We start from the raw sequence: 19,471 nt of genomic DNA, 5'->3' as shown, positions 1-19,471 counted from the left end.
ATACAAAATAGATGCACTCCCCTTTCTTCATTCACCACTGGAACTGGGCTGTGCTATGGCACGAGTTTCTAAAGTTTAATTTTAATTGCATTTGCTTCGAATTATCTGATATAATAGGAAATTATGCTGTGTGATAGAGAGGATTAACTGTTCATTAAAGTTGAGAAGGGATGGCTCCTGTAACAGGAGTCTTTTAGCCATCTGTCTCCAGCCACAGTGTGAACCCCAGATGGTGTATAGCATTCTGCATGGGGTCTCAGTAAATGGAGCTGGAAGATAACTCCCTATTTACTGTTAACCATACGCTAGCTACAGATTTATTAACAAAAATCATAAAGAAATATGCAAAAACATCATAATTTGTAGCTACATCAGCAAACACACTCCAGGTTACTTTTTGTAGCATTTTCCTACACTATAATTGGTGCACACTGCCCCCTGGTTGTGATAGTCACAACACACACTAGCAAACCTGTTGAACAGGAAGACTTCCACCCCTGTTCTGCAAGGTACTTTCTTCCTAAAGAGTGACTTTTAATGCTATGAAACAGAAAAGCCAAAAGTTTGTCTTATTATCTGTTTGCTAAATACCTTCTCTATAGGGATTTTGTGAAAAACCCCAAAACTCTAGCCCAGATAGTAGAAGAGACAAATCCTGGGTGCCCTTTAACACAAAAGGCAGACAGTCTAAAACCGAGGAGGACAGCCTGACAGTCTGGGGAAGATTAGAGGCACACAACAGATGTTACTCCTTGATTAACAATAGTGTCTGCCAGGGGTGAGTCTCAGCTCCCCACCCTTCTGAGGCCCACTATATTAATTCCAGCTCCTAGGAAATATATTGATTTACTGTACATAATGTTATGGGACAGGGATGATAATTTGCAGTCCTTTAACAATGCATAGAAAAAGCATGGACTTCATGAATTGAATTGCCACTGGCTCATCCAGTGGACCCATATTTAAACAAACAGTGAGCTAAACCAACTTTAAGGTGAGATACCCACCTCTTGTAAAAATACTTGTTTAAATAAACTGATAAAAGTGTACAACGACCACAAGCACACGTCTGTTTTATATGTTTAAGAAGTTAGAAGGCAAGCAAATATTGTGTGCAGGTTACCACATATACACCAGCTGCACAGCGTTTGTGTGTGCATGTATGAAAAGCTAAACTTGTATGGCTTTGCTGCTGTAGGTCATGATAAAGACTGAATTTAGTTCCTGGAAGAACATCTGCTTGCAATAAATCTATTTATTCAGGATTGGCCTGTGCTGTACTGGAACTGATAATGTAAGGTGGAACAAGCTATGTATATAGAACATGCATTTTACTCCCTCACCCTGTCTGTAAGTCACACGCACTCGGTAGGTTATCATGTTACACTGCTGTGTATTGTGAAAGTACCCTGTCTATATGCTCAGATCAAAACTGTGATTACTTTTCATTACAACAGGGTTGCTCACACCATTAGTTGTAGGCGCGGGGTGGTCTCTTTTACAAAAAACATCAGAGGATAATATTTTCATTTCTACCATAACAAGCTTCGACTGAATTGTGTATGAGGTATAAATAAACTAAAGAAACGCAAAGAATATGAGAAAACTAAAAAAGATTGTAGCATAAATAACTCGTGGGACACCCCTCGCCCCTACCCAAAGTGGTACGGCTCGCGTATGTTGTCACAGGCTCATTAGCGTGCAGTCTTGTTGGACAGTAGAGCACTGGGTTAATGTTGTAGTCTGCAGGAGCTGCCTTGAGCTGAAGTAAGCTTCCTGTTCTTTTTTTTCTTTAGTAAAACAAAACTCAACACGGTCAACCGAAACTAACCAGTTGCCCGGTGGTTGTTGAAGATACGAGACGCTCACCGTGATGATTGTGAGTGGCAGTTTTTAGTCTAAAAAAAAAACTTTCTGGCTTAGCTAACTTTGAATCTGTTACTACTATGTCATAAAGAGTGAGGTGCGATGTTCCTCTGTGTTTTGAAAGTGCGTGGTTTCTGTTAATGTAATATTTATGGTGACACATTAGAAGTAACTCCCAGCAAAGTGTTGTCGGTGAAAACAAAACATAGCTAAAAGTAGTAGTTAGTTAGCTTAGCAACTTTTCCTCTTGTGTACTGCCTTAGCCATGCCCTTTTTGTGTTTTGCCTAGGTTATTACTTGCATAAATTCTACTGTAAATGATTTTGTCTTCTGCCGCTTATTATATTTATGTTTTGTCACTATAATTTGTGATTTAATATTGTAGGGACTTATAATAATTATATATAAAAAAGATATAATAGTAAGTTTGTCCATTCATCCACTCAGCATTTTTGACAGTAAGTATAAATTCATCCACATACATTTGTAAAGTGACTTTGAAGTCCAGACATTCTGATCTCATACTGGATTTTCCCTCACGCATTGCAAAAGAAGTCAGTGTTGGTTAGTTAGTGACAAATGTATAAGACTTTTAAAATACATTTTACAGGTATTTATTTGCTGGTGGGACATTGGTGGCCCATCTATTTCTCAGATCCGTGTGTAGTTACACTCTATGCTGTTTTTCTTATCTTTATCTTACCAACCTTACCCTCGGGTATGAAGTCAGGACTGGCTGATACACAGTCCAACAGATTCTGCAATTTAAGTGGATGTTGGGATCATAAACACAAGAACTTGTTAACTTGTTAAACCTGAACTACTGGCTGTGTCCCATAGCTATAATTGGGTATGATAAAATTTATAGGTGGCTTGTATCATTTATTAGGGTTACATTAGGTGACTTGTCCTTGAAGTACAGATGTATTTATTTTTTACTTTCTGTACATGCATGTGTAATATCTATTTTTCACAATTAGCAGCTTGTGGCCTTTCTGTCATAATCCTGTTTGCTTCTGTGAGCTCCCATCACAGTAATTTCTTTGCCAGACTCATTTCCCTTTCATAAAGGATTTTAGAAAAGGGGTTTAAGGGAGTGTTTGTGTTGGTAACTTGGACTAGCTTAGTTTTCAGGGCCTTTTCTTCTAAAATTAAGAGGCATCCACCTGGATGGTTGGCAAGCCCCTCTGAAAAACTGTTAAACAGTTTTAGCTCAAGGACACGAGTGACTGCCTATCAGAACTTGCCTTAAACAATATGTAAATATCCTGTGTACTGTAATGCCATTGTTGCAGCATTGTTCACTTCCATGAGACATTGTTGGGACTACATGGTATGTAGTCAGAGGGAAGGCAGTGTTTAGGTTGGATAAATTCCTGCATGTAAACCCCAGGAGTAGTCTCTCCCCTGCATTATAATGTCCACTCAATGTGCCTTATTCTTATTTTGGTCCATTAACATGCAATGCTTTTCCAATGTCGTTGTTGTGTCTTCAAGCCTCTGTAATTAAGTGACTTGGCTAGATTTAGAATTCAAGTGGACAGCATTTCTCTCCAACTTGGACAAGTTTGTTGAAAGCCGTGATTACAGAGATCCACAAAGCCGTTGTTCTGGACAAATGTATACAGTGCAAGTGATTATGTATGAGAAAATTAAACAGCAGGCCTGCTTTAAAACGTAGGCCTCCTTGGCTGCCATGCATAGCCATGCTGAGCCTTTGTGTTTATGGTAAGTGGGCAGCTGCATGCTTGTGAGACCTTGGCTGTACCCCAGGCCCTCAACTGAGTCTGATAACTGCTATTGAAGCCTCCCAGCCATGCTCATTTCTGACTATTCACTCACTGCTTTAAATGTAGTGCACCTCCTGTTTGACATAGCCTAATTTCTGTGAACATGCAGACAGCTGTGGGCTAGCCTGCCTCCTACAATGAGTTTCATAAATTTCATTTCAGTCAGTCAGCCGTGACAGTACTTAGTAGCACCTGCCCTTTGTGAGACCAGCTTATGAGAGTACCAACAAAGAAAGTTTCAGGTTTCAAAATCTTGAATTTCATAGTAAGAATTCTGCATGTTGATATTGTTTTAAATTTGGATGTATGTTCCAGCATATCCACAGATACAAAAGCGCAACACTAGTTTGACACTATGTCATTCACATATCTGGTCTATGATGTAGTATCACTAGCTATATTAATTCAAACACCACCATGTCATTAGAGACTGTTCAAATGCGAGTCCAAATATGGGGCCTGCATGCAGCTCAAAGATGAACAACATCAGTGCCAACAGCTTGGGGAAACAAGCTTTTTAGGAACATGCATATTCTTTCCAAGGGAGTGTTTCTGCAGAGAGCCACAGCCAGGCATTTACCCAGCATTCCTTTCACAAGTGGTGCAGTCATGAAGAGCAGCATAAATCCCTCAGTTCGTTTTTAAGTCTGGCCATCTCAGGTGCTCAGCAGATGCTCAGATTATTGAGATGGCCACAATCCTGGGATTGTTGAGGGCAGGACACAGCTCCAGCTGCCATTCTTTTGTGCACATCAAAAGAGGATGCGTGGAAATTTAGCTTGACATCCTCGCCATCACAAGATGTTTGTGTATCAGTGTACCCAGACGAGAGCTTTAAATTTAAGCACTGCGATATCTTTCAAATGGGTACATAATAATCTTATAAGTAGTTTAGAAGTGTATTATACACTTGATTTGGGGCTAAAACAATCATATGTTGTTTTCCACCAGCTGTCCAAGTGCTATATAGATGGATTAGTATTAGCTCTGATTGCCCATCAGACACAAAGCTGCTAAATCCTTATATAATGGTGGCCCAACCCATGGGATTACACCGTAAGTCATGTATGGCAAAGCTGTTCAAATTGACGAAACAGGGGTGCACTTATTATAGATGTGCAAACCCAGTTTAAGTAAAAAAAAAAGTGTCATTTCTTTTCTTTTTTCATAGAAAAAACAGTAGGGTATCTGGAGGTTTTGAGACCTTGGCTGACTTTAAAGCAGACATTTGCTTTAACTTGACCCAATCAATTCTGTGGTTTTCTGTCGTGTCCTATCTCATTTACGCTGTGCCATAGCTTTCTGTTTCTGACAACCTAAAGCTGCGATGGTTGAAAGCCTTCTAGTGACCACAAAGGAAGCGTGGAGTCCCATCAGCTTGCCCAAGGCGGCTTATTGTTGTGTTTCAGAAGGGCTGCTGTCACTGCAGACTTGGCTGCTGTCACTGCAGACTTTGCTGCAGTCAGTCAGCAGCCTGTTTGCATGTGATGGAAGGCCACGTCTGAGGAGCACGTCCTGCAACGTTGTTCCCCTTTTATAGAGATTAGACTTCTCAGTTGTCATAGTGTCAGCTGCCCTGGCTCAGATAAAGCGTTATCGCGCTGCAGAACCATAGAGACTCCCACTGATTCCCGATAATGCCAGCATCGTTAATGGAGGTGATTCGAGTTTTGACATCAGAAGGGGAGTGGCACCCCTTGGGCAGAAATTCTAGATACCTCATTTGGCAGATTACACCGTCTATGAGCACAGCTGTGCATGCAGTATTAGGTGAGTGGGTTGGGTGTAACCATTAAGCACTAGTCATGCTATGGTATGGCTTCCACATTTGTTTTACAGGTTTGTCTGTACAAGAAAAGGCAGACCAAGCTAGCCTTTGCCAGAACTTATTCACACACTGACACAAGTTTAAATGGCTTTTAAAGGCTGCAAGGTTAGGCTTTTATAATTGTGTATTCAACTCATGTCATGGAGCCGAGGAATGTTTATAATTATGTCATAAACCTCACCCATTTAAAGCACTCAGTTCAGATTTATGGGAGATGGGATTTGTGGGATAAAAATGAAATGCCCAAGCATGAGAAAGATGATTAAGCCGCTGCTACAGCGGTGGTTGTTTACAATTTTAGAATCAAGAATGTAGGACTCGATTTTGTCTTTTTCCATCCTTCTAGGGAAGGGAGACGTAATTTAATTATCTCTTTGTTCAAATAAATGTCAGAACTTTTCTCATGTTTGGGCAAACTTTCTTTTCTCTTTGTTAATGTCGCTTACGTATGTCACCAAGTCATTCAGTGTAATATATAAACAACTGTTTCCTCTGTCCAAGCACATCCATAGCTATCTCTGCAGTGAAACAGATCTCTGAGGTTAATACTCATGCACAGTGTAATCGGCCTGACCCACTCCAGCTTCAGGCTTTTATGTGTCCTTTTCTCAACACACAGGCCACAAGTTAAAACTGCCAGACATCCTTGAGTGGTGTTGATCTTGTTTTATATAACTCTGCTAAAAACGTCCTTCTAGTTAAGTTGTTTTCTTCATGTGGTAAGTGCTTGTAATGGAAATTATATGCCGAATGCAAATGCCACCTTCAGCATGTCAGCTCCTGCAGGGTCTTGTGATGCTCTTCCCCCAACATCCCTCACGCACACACACTTTACCCCACCGCCGGCAACCTCAGATGTCGCCTTTATTGTTTCCCACGGTGTCTCATCTTCTGCACAAAGCACTCTTTTGTTTTGCATGCACCATCTCCCCCCCCCCCCCTTTTTTTTACTCCACTTGCAGTTGTTCTGTCATTTAAGTGCACACCCTCTGACCTTGCATGCAACGTACGAAGATCTTGTGTCCACTTCACTTTATTTCAGTCGCCTATCTTACTTGGCTTCGTGTGGTACTGATCTAGTGGTTGTAAAATTCTTCATGATGATTATATAGATTTATATCTGTGACTAATCAGCAGTTTTACTGTAATCATGGCGCAGCATTAATACGAAGAAGGTTGTTTTAATAACCGCAAGGTCAGCTATTCCCAGCCAGCCCCTGAGGATTCAATTACACAACTTTGACTTTGCTCTATTCCTTGCTGTGTGCTTAATGGAACACTTTTGAGGAAACTTGCTCTCTGTACTATAAAAACAGGCAAAAATAAAACAAGGTATAGAGTTCCACTTTTGTTGTTAGGTTGGAGAGAACATTGAAGTGAAACACCTTGTAATATTAATCTATCGATGGCAGCATGACGAAATAGGTGACGCCTTGTCAATCAAAGCGAGTGTTTGCTGGGAATGTTTACTCCATTGAGAATAATAAACAGAGCTTGTCGAGCCATTGACCTCCTTGAAATTTCCACTATCTATCTTCCAGATGTTGAACAGGATGCTCCTGTGTAGAGTGACGGGCGAGTTGGAGAATTTATCAGTATTAAATGCTCATCTCTGCACATGCAAGTTAGATCTAAAAAGTTAAAAGCTTGCTCATTCGTGAAAGAATGTGTTATTTGTGGTTTCATGGTTGTCATAAGTGTGCGTGCCTGTGCAACGTTAACAGGCCAGTGATTGAAATCATTTGATAGACTTAAACTAAGCATGCATTATCTACCCAGGGTATAATTTAATCTGATCAAACCATCCTAACTAGCTTTGTACTGTTTAGTTTGACCTAATGGTGACAGGTTACCCCATGTAGTCCTTATTACAGTACTTGCTAATAAGCATTGTTAAAAAAATAAATAAATACAAGTATTAGTGAGTATTAATTGAAGTAGACTATGAAACCTGTTTAGATTTAGCTGTGAAACATTTTTTTTTACCTAATTCTCTCCCTTGATGCATGCTATTTGTGCCATCCAAATGACCAAAGAAGGGGTTGACTTACAAGTTGGCTTTTATAGTAACAAGATGAAACCTTATAAAGAATGTGACATTTGCACATTTTCCCATTTTATACAGCTATAAAATATACAGTAAGAGTGAGAATGTATTTCAGTGTTTAAGCAGTGACACAAATCCCCCTTTGGGGATGGATGAGAAAGGGCATCCGGCGTAAAACTGCCAAATCAAACGTGGAGCTACCTGCTGTGGTGACTCCTTGTAACAAGGCAGATGTATGCAACAGTTGAATTGTCTCCTGATGATTTGAAGAGCAAATGTACTGGTGATCAGGTGGGGAAAGCCCTGACCCACTTTTTAAGTTTTGCTTCTTGGTGTGGTAGAATTAGAATTATTGGGTTTTTACAAAATGTTATGGGATTGGTTTAGATCACTGGGTAGAACAGGAGACCTATGTGCTGTAAGACTAATGCAGAGGTTTGGGTTTGAATCTGACACGAGGACATTTACTTGTGTTATAGTTTGATTACTTAGCTGAATACATCGTGTAAATTTTTGTAAAATTGTTGGAAAGCTACAACTGGAACATGACAAATGGGTAATGTTTTACATAGCATAAGCATGTTATTATTTTCATTGCATGCCAACATTAGCATATAGCTCAAAGCATACAGCCTGACAGCTGCTAATGTGACTGTAGCTCTAACTATTCTCAAGGAGAGAGATTTCCTGTAAGACTTTTAAGATTAACTTTTGATATCATTAGGAGTTTAGTAGTTGAAGCTGAGATGATGATAGTGTCCCTCCATAAAAAGGAGTTTGTCTTCTCCTCCTGCTTGATGGCTCTCTGCTTATATGGTCGACAGAATGTCAGAAATGTACTGAATTATAATCCTGGGCTCATCTTTGTGTGTCTGCTCAGGATTGGACCGAGGAGTGAAGCACATTCTGGGAGGAGCCGAGGGTGGGCGTCTTTAATTTATGAGAAATCAGTCTGCTAACGCCGTGTTCATCGAGATGTCCTCCAGCTTAACTTGGCATTACCGTAACGACGTGGGACAAGCATGTGCGTTGCCATGGTGATCATTTACCCCAAAACACTGGAAAAGAAGGGTGCCGATGATGTAACAACCAAACGCACAAATTTTGTCCCGGTAAGAGGTTATTTTTTATTCATGTGAGCAGATGTTTTGTGAGTGTGTGTCTCTGTGTGTTATTTCACATGTTTACATAAAATGACACAACCTAACCACGAGACTTCACCCAATGAGGAAGAGGACAATGTTCTGCTCAGGTTTAGGAAGTTATTGCTGGCCACTCATTACTCCATAGCACTTTTATGATTCTGCATTTTATTTTTCTAATTTGCCAACTTTAACCAGAGCTACAAAATCTTAGTCAGTAATAATCCACTCTGTTGAACCCCCCCACCCCCCATTTTTTTACCAAAATGATATTCACAGATTCACTAGAAACGAGTATTATAGTGCTCTATCTACTAGGATAAGCAGCTCTGACTCAGCACAGAGTAAAAATTCCCCCACTAATATGGACTGACTTTGCCCTCTTAGTCCCATGAAATGAAGTCATCATGTTCACGGGCTGAGCATCCATCAGAGGAATTTATGGTGGAATGCTTTCTCTCTCTCTTTCTCTGCGTTGCCGAGTTGCACGTAGGACCAGTAACGCATACACAGAATCTGTCTTTCCAGTAGTTGTTGTTTTTGCTTCTTTTTATTTGTTGGTTTACTGACTTGTAATTATTAAAGCCTGTTCTACATTTTATTTTTGTGGCTTTCCTGTAAGCTGAAAATTTTCTTTTTTTTTCTTTTTCTACAGTTCCAGGCACAGACCATGAGCCAGGGGACAGCACTTTTCTCTTGCGGACTCATGGGTAAAGGTTTGCATTATGTGACATGGATAAAATCTTAGATCTTTAACTTATTTACATGTTGCACATTTCATACAATAACAAACAGGACAGGAAGTGTTGTTATAAAGTAGTTACAGTGGGGCAAAAAAGTATTTAGTCAGCCACCGATTGTGCAAGTTCCCCCACTTAAAATGATGACAGAGGTCAGTAATTTGCACCAGAGGTACACTTCAACTGTGAGAGACAGAATGTGAAAAAAAAATCCATGAATCCACATGGTAGGATTTGTAAAGAATTTATTCGTAAATCAGGGTGGAAAATAAGTATTTGGTCATCTCAAACAAGGAAAATCTCTGGCTCTCACAGACCTGTAACGTCTTCTGTAAGAAGCTTTTCTGTCCCCCACTCGTTACCCGTATGAATGGCACCTGTTTGAACTCATCATCTGTATAAAAGACACCTGTCCACAGCCTCAAACAGTCAGACTCCAAACTCCGCCATGGCCAAGACCAAAGAGCTTTCGAAGGACACCAGGAAAAGTATTGTAGACCTGCACCAGACTGGGAAGAGTGAATCTACAATAGGCAAGCAGCTTGGTGTGAAAAAATCAACTGTGGGAGCAATCATCAGAAAATGGAAGACGTACAAGACCACTGATAATCTCCCTCGATCTGGGGCTCCACGCAAGATCTCATCCCGTGGGGTCAAAATGATCATGAGAACGGTGAGCAAAGATCCCAGAACCACACGGGGGGACCTGGTGAATGACCTGCAGAGAGCTGGGACCAAAGTAACAAAGGTCACCATCAGTAACACACTACAACGGCAGGGAATCAAATCCCGCAGTGCCAGACGTGTTCCGCTGCTGAAGCCAGTGCATGTCCAGGCCCGTCTGAAGTTTGCCAGAGAGCACATGGATGATACAGCAGAGGATTGGGAGAATGTCATGTGGTCAGATGAAACCAAAGTAGAACTTTTTGGTATAAACTCAACTCGTCGTGTTTGGAGGAAGAAGAATACTGAGTTGCATCCCAAGAACACCATACCTACTGTGAAGCATGGGGGTGGAAACATCATGCTATGGGGCTGTTTTTCTGCCAAGGGGACAGGACGACTGATCCGTGTTAAGGACAGAATGAATGGGGCCATGTATCGTGAGATTTTGAGCCAAAACCTCCTTCCATCAGTGAGAACTTTGAAGATGAAACGAGGCTGGGTCTTCCAACATGACAATGATCCAAAACACACCGCCCGGGCAACAAAGGAGTGGCTCCGTAAGAAGCATTTGAAAGTCCTGGAGTGGCCTAGCCAGTCTCCAGACCTCAACCCCATAGAAAATCTGTGGCGGGAGTTGAAAGTCCGTGTTGCTCGGCGACAGCCCCAAAACATCACTGCTCTCGAGAAGATCTGCATGGAGGAATGGGCCAAAATACCAGCTACTGTGTGTGCAAACCTGGTAAAGACCTATAGTAAACGTTTGACCTCTGTTATTGCCAACAAAGGTTATGTTACAAAGTATTGAGTTGTATTTTTGTTATTGACCAAATACTTATTTTCCACCCAGATTTACGAATAAATTCTTTACAAATCCTACCATGTGGATTCATGGATTTTTTTTCACATTCTGTCTCTCACAGTTGAAGTGTACCTCTGGTGCAAATTACTGACCTCTGTCATCATTTTAAGTGGGGGAACTTGCACAATCGGTGGCTGACTAAATACTTTTTTGCCCCACTGTATGTTCTAGATGGTCTATGATTAAAGTCTAGTGCATTTTGTTCATTGTAGCTTTATGTTTGGTGAAACATGTCTGGCAGGTGTTTTTGCCAACAGAAATAATACAGTAACGACTTTGTGTTGGGGGTTTAGCATTAATTTTAATTTTGCGGCACTCCTTGATGCTTCAATACTCCAGACATGCTGCAAAAGAGTCATATCTTTAGTTTTCTTCTAGCGGTAGGACATACTTTACAGTCTCTGTTTTGTATAATTGGATGTATTATGTCCTTGCAGTTACTTGGCATTGAGTGTGTAAGAATTGAAAATGTCCTGGCATAGAACAGAGCTATACCAGAAGGCCTTTTGTTCTTTGTCCTACCCGTGTATTGTGGATGGCATTTTGGGGAATTTTATCTCCAGTGGAGAAGAATAGACCTTTTGCATACCAGAAGTGGGCAGTGGCCTCGATGTTTAGTATCTGACTCAGAGTTGACCAACCAGTTCATTTGGCATATCTGTTCTGTGGTTTACGAGTGTTGTTTCTATGACAATAACAGGTGTTTGCATGGTAGCTTTGGTTTCGGAGAATATCTGACCATTGACTGCAAATACCGAGCTGGTCTGATGCATCGCTCTTGTAAATCTCAACGAAGAGATGAAAAGCTGTAGTTAGAAGCTTATTGACATTTGCTCAGGCATGTTGAGTCAGTTGGACGTTGAGCTCCATTCCCTTTTCCAATCAGCTGTACTTACAGACGGTGACGCTAAAGCAGTGGCTGCAGGGCAGTATTTATTTTTAGTGCCAATTAAACAAAGCAGTGAGTAGTGTCAACACAAAGTACACATGGTGACACCCATGCTTATGCATTGCATAAGTTGCGGGTACTAAACAATTGTAGTACCTAGGACTAAAAGCAATTTTCTTTGTTTGAGATTCATCTCCTAAAGGAGTTTGCACAGTGCTGCAGGGGTGTATAATGGTGGATTTTTAATTGTATCTTAATATATTTTTAAAATCTTTGTGTAAATTTGACACTAGGGAGTAAATTTGCAGTCCTGCATGAGTATGTAGCTGTTGTTGAAAACTGCTGAAGAGACTGAAGTGAAAAAAGAGGGAAAGTAACAGATTAGCACTGGAGTTTGAACACTGCATTAAGATCTGTGGGCAGCTGTTGATTGATCAACACACTTTCAGTTCAAGTTTAGCCCTTACATTGTTTCCCATATTGTAGGTGGGATTGTGTTTGGGTGTCTTTTGTTTTTTAAAGGCAGTTTCATTCATATAAATGTGGTCTGTCTGTTGCAGACACAAGCCGGTGGAGGGACATGGGTCACAGGTGTGCCATCCAGCGGAGGCCAGTTGGAACCAGCCTGGAGAGCCTGTGGGATGTTCTGCCAGAAGTGCACACAAGTTCTGCCCACTGGGACTGGGATGTTGGCTCCACTTCAAGCACAATCACTAACTTGTTGCAGGACCTAAGCCTAACTGAGGCCTCGCACTCCACCGCTCCCCCCAGCAAACGACAGTGCCGGTCCCTGTCTTGCTCAGACGAGCTCAGTGGTTGTCGCTCTTCCTGGCGTCCTCAGGGCTCTCGCGTGTGGACAGCTGTGGAAAAACGGAGGTGCCACAGTGGAGGAAGCGTCCAACGCAGCAGTATTGGAAACATGCAGAGTGGCTTTGCGGGCATGCAGCGCAGCTCCAGTTTCAGCCTGCCTGCCCGATCCAACACCCTTGAGCTGCCGTCTTTCACCCAGCGCCCTCCATGGTCTTCTGCGTTCACCAGCCTGACTCCCTCCTCCTCTTCCTCAGTGCCCCTGTCCTCCGACCCTTCATCGCAGCCCCTCTACCTCTCTCATGAACAAATTTGTCTCCCTGAGCCTCGTGGACCGTCACCTCCCAGCTCCCCCGACTCCACTCCAGAACTGGAACGGCGTGGAGGACAGGGGGGTCTTCCCCGTAGTCGCTCACAACCATGCGTCCTCAATGAGAAGAAGACTGGTGTGAAGCGCAGGAGACCAGATGACACACACAAACAGAGGCCTTCACTGGATCTGGCAAAAATGACACAGGTTGGTATTTAACATGTAGATCAGATGATAATATAATATTTTTCTTTATTTAGACAGAAGAAACATTAAATACTGAAAACCTGCCAGTTTACCTCTTCCATTTAACAACACGTTGCACTCAAGATGCTGTCTGTTAATACACTGTATTAACTTTGAAACTGAGCCAGTCATAATTTATTAGGAGCTTTTTCCATTGGCATTTTTATGTGGCGTTTATTTATCGGTTAAACTCGCCACAACCCCATGACTTCAAGGAGGAGGATTACAGGAAATGGTCATACCAGCTGGAAGCTTTGCGAGGTCAATCAGTGTCAGTCACAAGCATTTTTCTCCTTATGTGTCGGATAAACAAAACACTTATGGTTAAGGTCACTCCATTGTTTCCCTCAGGCGTTGTCATTAAAGGCAATTGTTAATTCATGCAAGCCTATTCAGGGTCACATTCGATTATCTGAGCTTGTACTCACAGAGTTTGAAGAAAAGTAGCCCCATTAAATGTGCTACTGAATAAAGATAATTTGATCAAAGCAGGAATTACTAGAGGAATGATTAGCTTCGGTTGGTCGCTTCTGAAATTTGGATTTATCTGGACATCCTGGCAGGCGTTTGTCTGTTTGCCCCTCGAGCTCACACACACACACACGCACACACACGGTGCAGTTTCACACATTCACTGGCTGGATCATAAACTTGGAGCTGGACTTGGCCCCTGTGAGAAAGTCACCCAGAGTTCAGCAGTGTCTTAACAACAACGCTGCTGTGACACGACAAACAGACGCCGCACGCGCTCCAAGCAGGAACGAGGTCAGCGTGGCGAAAACAACCTTAGATGAGGCAGAGAAATTTCAGGGTGCTTAGATTTGGATCTTCCCTGCTGCTCTTTGTCTCTGTTAAAAAGGCACAACACTGACAGGTAGAAAAAAAACAAAAAAAACTTCCAGTGATCGGTAAATTTTGTTGCTTCACTTTCTTTTGAATTGAAGTGACTGGCGTAAGGCAAACCCTGGAGGAAATGACTTCCAAATGACTAGCATGAGAGGGATAAAATATCATTTGACTTTTAGCCTAGTTACGCAGATGAACTTTCTTCAGTCTTTTCTAAATGATTCATTACAGCAGTAGAATATAGAGTTTGACACATAGGTTTATCACTCAAGCTGCTTACAGGTGGATGTTGAGGTGGTGGACGGGTGGAAACAGCAGGCATCCACACAAGGAACTGCAACTGGAATTTCAGAGGGAAAAATGGGAAATGTTCAAGTTTCCAGCCTGAATTAACTGCAACAATCCCATTATTCATAAACCCTTAATTGTCGTTATTGCTCTAATTGGTTCTGAGGAACAAGCTTTCACTTAAACCTATTTACATTTTATAGGTTAAGTGATTTCATTGAAAAAAGGACTAAATATGTTATATTTAAAGTATGAAGTGTGTAGTTGCCTTAGATTCAACAGAAATGACATTCACGTTTGATGATAGAGTAAGTCTGTTTGGCACTCAGCTCAAGGGCTTATATCGCTTCACACCCGTCGCCCTATCCGCATTCAAAGTCACCTTACTATTCAAAGATCGGTCTCAGTGCTGAGTGCGTCTCTAAAGTGTCCTCTCATCCACACGCCTCACTGGTGTGATTTACTCTCTGCGTGGTTCACTGTGACTGCAAGTGGAGCAGCTGTGGCAGAGGTTATAGATCGTCTCACAGGGGGGGATATGTGTCGGGTAAAGAGATATTGATTTCTGTAAATTCAGCTCAGTGCGTAGATCGCTCCCACTACCAGGCCTCATGAGCTATTGATCAGCTTTTATTGACGGAGAGTCAAGGTCAGTATGGATGAGGAGACTTTCTGCTCTCCTCTTCGTTTCATTCAGTGGGTGGGTGGGAACGAGGGAGCGTGACAGTAACAGACAACGCAGGCAGTACTTACTCATTAGCCTCATTTTTATTGGTGCAGTAAGTTATGTGAGGATACGCTGTCAAAGAAGATTTTGTGTGCATAACAAGTCTGCTACTCTAAATTAGAATTGTATTTGGTTAAGTTAACATCCGTGCCACTGTTTTTTTCCATATCCCAGACTAATTGTGACCTTATCAGTTTAGTCTCATGGTCTCTCAGGCGAGAAGTCTGAGAGACCTAATGCTGAAGGCAGCAATGTGACACTGGCCTGCTGCTGACAAATGCACCCGCTTGACTAGAGCCAAGAAAAACAGCAGCGCCCTTTTGATCTAGTAGAGACTTTACTCACTCATGCATAGATCTGACCACGATGCTCTCTATGTTTGCAACTCTTAGTGGGTGATAAATCCTGAAAAAGTGAGGTTATTTGTGAACTGACATTGAATCAGCTAGATTTGAAATCACATTTTTATCTATGCTGAGAGTAAAGAGGTGTGATTTGTCGAGTCATAATTAGGGAACTATCATTACGAATTGTTATGAGTTAAAACCTACAAATATTTCCCTCTAAAGGTTTTATGTATCTCATGTTACTATAAACTGTCCTTTCCTTTGTGGTCTTAAAACTTACATTTGATTTATCTCTTATCTATTTATTAATCGCAACTCACTTGGCTGTGAGCTGCATGTCTAACAGTCCCATGCTTGTTTCATGTTATATAAGCACACAAGTGACAGCAGGTTTCACAGAGCTCCTATTCTCCCGTGTCCCTCTGCCCTAACACCGTAACAGTCAGGCATGAGGCAGCTGTCCTGCCTTCTACACATTAGCTGTACAGATTGGAAAAGCCTCAGTTGTAAAGCTTCTCGTTCCAGCGTGCACAGCTGTCACAGGACTTGCCCACAGCAGTGCTGGCACACATGTATTTGCCTACAAAAGGTTCTGGGTTTCCCAGATGTATGTGGGTGTTGTGCAGAGTCAAAAGGCCAACATGAGTGATGTCTGCCTCCTGGGTATCTGGCTACTTGCTGTTTTCCAATCTCTCCCATCGGCCTTCAGATCACAGTTAACAGTCTCACATGCTGTCTGTAATGGAAGCTAAATTTGTATCCTTCAAATCTTGTTATATTTTTATATTATAGAGTTTCTTGACCAGTGTCCAGCACCTGACCTCACTCAGTCACCCACATGCTGTTTGAGTACAGTAGTGGGATTGTTTTCATAAGACGTCTGTGTGCCTTTAGCCATGCTTGTGTCCTCTTTAGGATATGGGTCATACTCCAGGAAGGGAAATGTTTTGTGGTTTAAGTGCAAGTCTGCTTCCTTGAGAGCATGAATTCAAGGCCTCTAAAAAAATTCATTGGCTCTCCACAGAAACTTCGGAATTTCCACAGTCTGAGCTGCCCAGGATTCACAGGCGAGGACGGCCGCGAGTCCAGCCAGGCTACCCCCACCCTCAGGAGCACCACTCAGCGCGATACTGACGACTCAAACGAGCACAGCTTCAAGGACATTCAGCCTCAGACCAAAGAGGGCGAGATCACCAGCACCGTGTCGTCAGACACCGCTACAGAGGATGCAGACTGGAACTCCACCGATTGTGACGACATGACACCAGGAACGACCAATGGGAAAGACAGTGAGCCTTTCTGGGCAGGTCTGTGCAGCATGAGGAAGGATCAGCTTGGAGGCGAGCTAGATATTGAACAAATTGAGAGGAACTGAGCGGGACTGCCTTCCTCCTGGGGGAAGCTAATTTAGAGGACTGAAAGAAGAACAGTGCTGATAGTCTTAAGGAAAAAGCAAGTGGAAAGCTAATACAATGAGTGTTCTAGCACTTGTCTTTATTTTTTCCCTTGTGGAGAATTTTGAACAGGAGCTTTGTGTGCTAAACGCCTATTTTTGTGGACTTTGTGTAGTCAGAAGCTACTCCCCCACTGTGTGGTATCTTAAACGTGTCTCAGGAGAACAAGAAAGTCAGGGAGGATGGATGTGGGTGAAAATAGAACTGATAAATATAAAAATGATTATGTTGGCTCACAGACTGGGGTCTTTAACATTTCTCTGTAACCCTGATTACCCTAATTGTACTAGATATGGAGAGAATTCACAGCGGGTTTGTAAAAATTCTCTGCTCCAGGAAGAGGGTCTTTTCCTTTGACGTTCTTCAGTAGTACGTGGGTACATGATGGAGAAAAATGGAGACTACTTCATGAGTTACTGTTAGTAAAACCCCTTTCACTTTTACTGAGCAACAGGCTGCACGCACACACCATAAAGTATACTGAAGAGCTTAACATTTCACACAGTAACATCGGGCTTATCTCTGGATCTCTGCTCCTGTATGTTTGAAGAAACGTGATGCTAATAGCGTTAATATTCTTTCTTTTTACGATTTGTAACTACAGAGTTATGTAAAACATGAGCATATTTCTATATGAATAAACACACTTTTTAAAGTGTCATTTGTAACTTCATTATTTAAGTGTTTTTTTCTTGTCATGACATATGGGATCTCTGGACTATGTTTAAAGCAGATTTTAAACTCAGCTAAATTATTTACCATTGGAGCAATTAAAGGATTCTGTGACTGCCAAATCCCTTTCTGGCCACTTGCACGTCTGCTATTTCACCATGGACTGCAAATTTAAACAGACAGAGGGGGAAAAAAGATAAATAATTATACTTTTGTGCAGCCGATTAACAAAGGTGATTAAAGCTAGATCAGCAGCTGCATCCAAGCAGTTTTCATCAGAGTGTCCAAAAATTTTGTGTGCGCGGAAATCAACTTTTACATCCTGAGGCATCTGAGGGGGAGCCATAAATTCAGCCTCGTAACCCTTATCCAATTCAGCGTTGCTGGAGTCTGACCCAGCTGTTGTAGTGTAAGAGAGGTGGGCTACACCCTGGACAGGTGGCCCGTCTATTGCAGGGCTAACACAGAGAGGCAGTCATTCATGCTGACATTAACATTCACAGATAATTTAGAATTGGCAAGTTAATATTCACGTTTTTGAGCTGTGGGAAGAATCCAGAGTACCTGGAGAGAGAACATGCAAATTATACACAACAAGGACCAGCCTGCCAATGAACCACTAACCACTGCACTGCTCAAGGAGAGCAATTAGTGCAAACTGCCTAAACTGACCGATGCCTTGCTGGTGAAAATCTACCATGTGTAGGTGATGCACAGGATTTAAACAGCGTAATCTTAAAATACAAGTTGTCCTAAAAAAGGTGCAGTTTGTCATTGGCAAAATCACACAACTCTTAAGTCAAATGCTGGAACAAATCAGTTTAAAAAGACTAAAATCTTCACAGTAGAAGGCCATCGAGATACACTGAATAAAAGTACTTTCATGCTTAAACTTAACTTGAATGTTGGATTTTATTTATTTGAGGAAAATATAATACTTTTTCCATAAACTAGCACATGCTTTTATATTAATACATCTGATATTTTAAGATAAAAAAGGTAATACAATCAAATACATAATAATATTACATGATTGTGGGGTATAATTGTGCATAACTAGATCTACTTTTGATGATTTTAAGGATATTTTGCAGAGGAAAGTTGCACAGTACATTTTAATGCAGGGATTCTTTGCTATCTTATAAGTGTTACACACTAGCAATGTTACTTTTGGTCAAGTAAAGCAGCTGAAAGACCTCTTTCATTAATAGCAGCAGTGCACAGGACAGCAAGGTCATTGTTGGCGACGTCTTTAATGCAACGATGCAGACTGACCCAATTAAGTTGCAGGAAAAGACAATCACAACCGTAGTAGTGGTACTACTGATGAGCCTGTGTTTGTGTGCTGAGGCGGCGAGTAAGTATGGAGGACGCCAGGCAGAGTTGGGAAGTCCGGTCCCTTTTTCTTTCTCTCTCTTTTCCTTTGATGGCGGGTGGAGTAGTGGAGCTGAGCGACGGTTCACCCCAGAGACCTTCCTCCCTCCCTGCTTTGGGAAACAAAAGGGGCTTTTTCTCTGAGGAGCACAGTGACGTGGGAGGCGGCTGTGAATATGGGCCATGTGTCAGGGCTGCTGCTGCTCCGTTTGTCTGTTTCCCCTCCCCATCTCTGGTGCCTGTGCAAATCTACAAAAATTTATGCCGTCGTTACATTTTTGATTCACTTCTCCCTGACGGCCGCACGCTCCTCCTGCAAGTTTGTTCACACTTGCAATGATGCTTGTCATTCTTTGAAAGCAATGATGTGCCACTGAGGGAAGAAAGACTCCTCATTAAAGACTAGCTGAGTAATTTGAAGATTGCTTGACATGCTATACTCAAGGCTCAAATTTCAAACGAAGCATATCTGCAGGTCGCCTGCAATGCCTTGTAAAGTGCTGACTTGTGGCTGTTGCACGAGAAACCTTTGAGGCCATATTTACGCTCAGAGTCACCAGTGGTACACACAGC

General features: G+C 41.9%; 1 protein-coding gene across 3 annotated transcripts; it reads left to right on the top strand.

Moving 5' to 3' along the window:
• The first annotated feature begins 1,712 nt into the window (after window positions 1–1,712).
• On the top strand, window positions 1,713–16,850 carry fam53b (family with sequence similarity 53 member B). 3 transcript variants are annotated; one of them, XM_085284863.1, is made up of 5 exons: window positions 1,713–1,879; window positions 8,412–8,643; window positions 9,329–9,383; window positions 12,388–13,151; window positions 16,423–16,850. In XM_085284863.1, exons 2-5 carry the CDS (start codon window positions 8,554–8,556, stop codon window positions 16,771–16,773), a joined length of 1,260 nt encoding a protein of 419 aa, XP_085140989.1. In that variant the 5' UTR covers window positions 1,713–1,879; window positions 8,412–8,553; the 3' UTR covers window positions 16,774–16,850. The 3 variants fall into 3 exon arrangements, with proteins under 3 accessions (XP_085140989.1, XP_085140987.1, XP_085140988.1); XM_085284861.1 differs by having other exon boundaries at window positions 9,329–9,389; XM_085284862.1 differs by having other exon boundaries at window positions 1,720–1,767; window positions 9,329–9,389.
• Window positions 16,851–19,471: the final 2,621 nt, after the last annotated feature.

The sequence above is a fragment of the Mchenga conophoros genome, linkage group LG8 (assembly GCF_057382185.1).
Source record: "Mchenga conophoros isolate Kocher_MC1m ecotype Shallow Benthic linkage group LG8, M_conophoros_male_GT1.1, whole genome shotgun sequence".
NCBI lineage: Eukaryota > Metazoa > Chordata > Actinopteri > Cichliformes > Cichlidae > Mchenga > Mchenga conophoros.
This window is presented reverse-complemented; position numbering and strand designations above follow the sequence as displayed.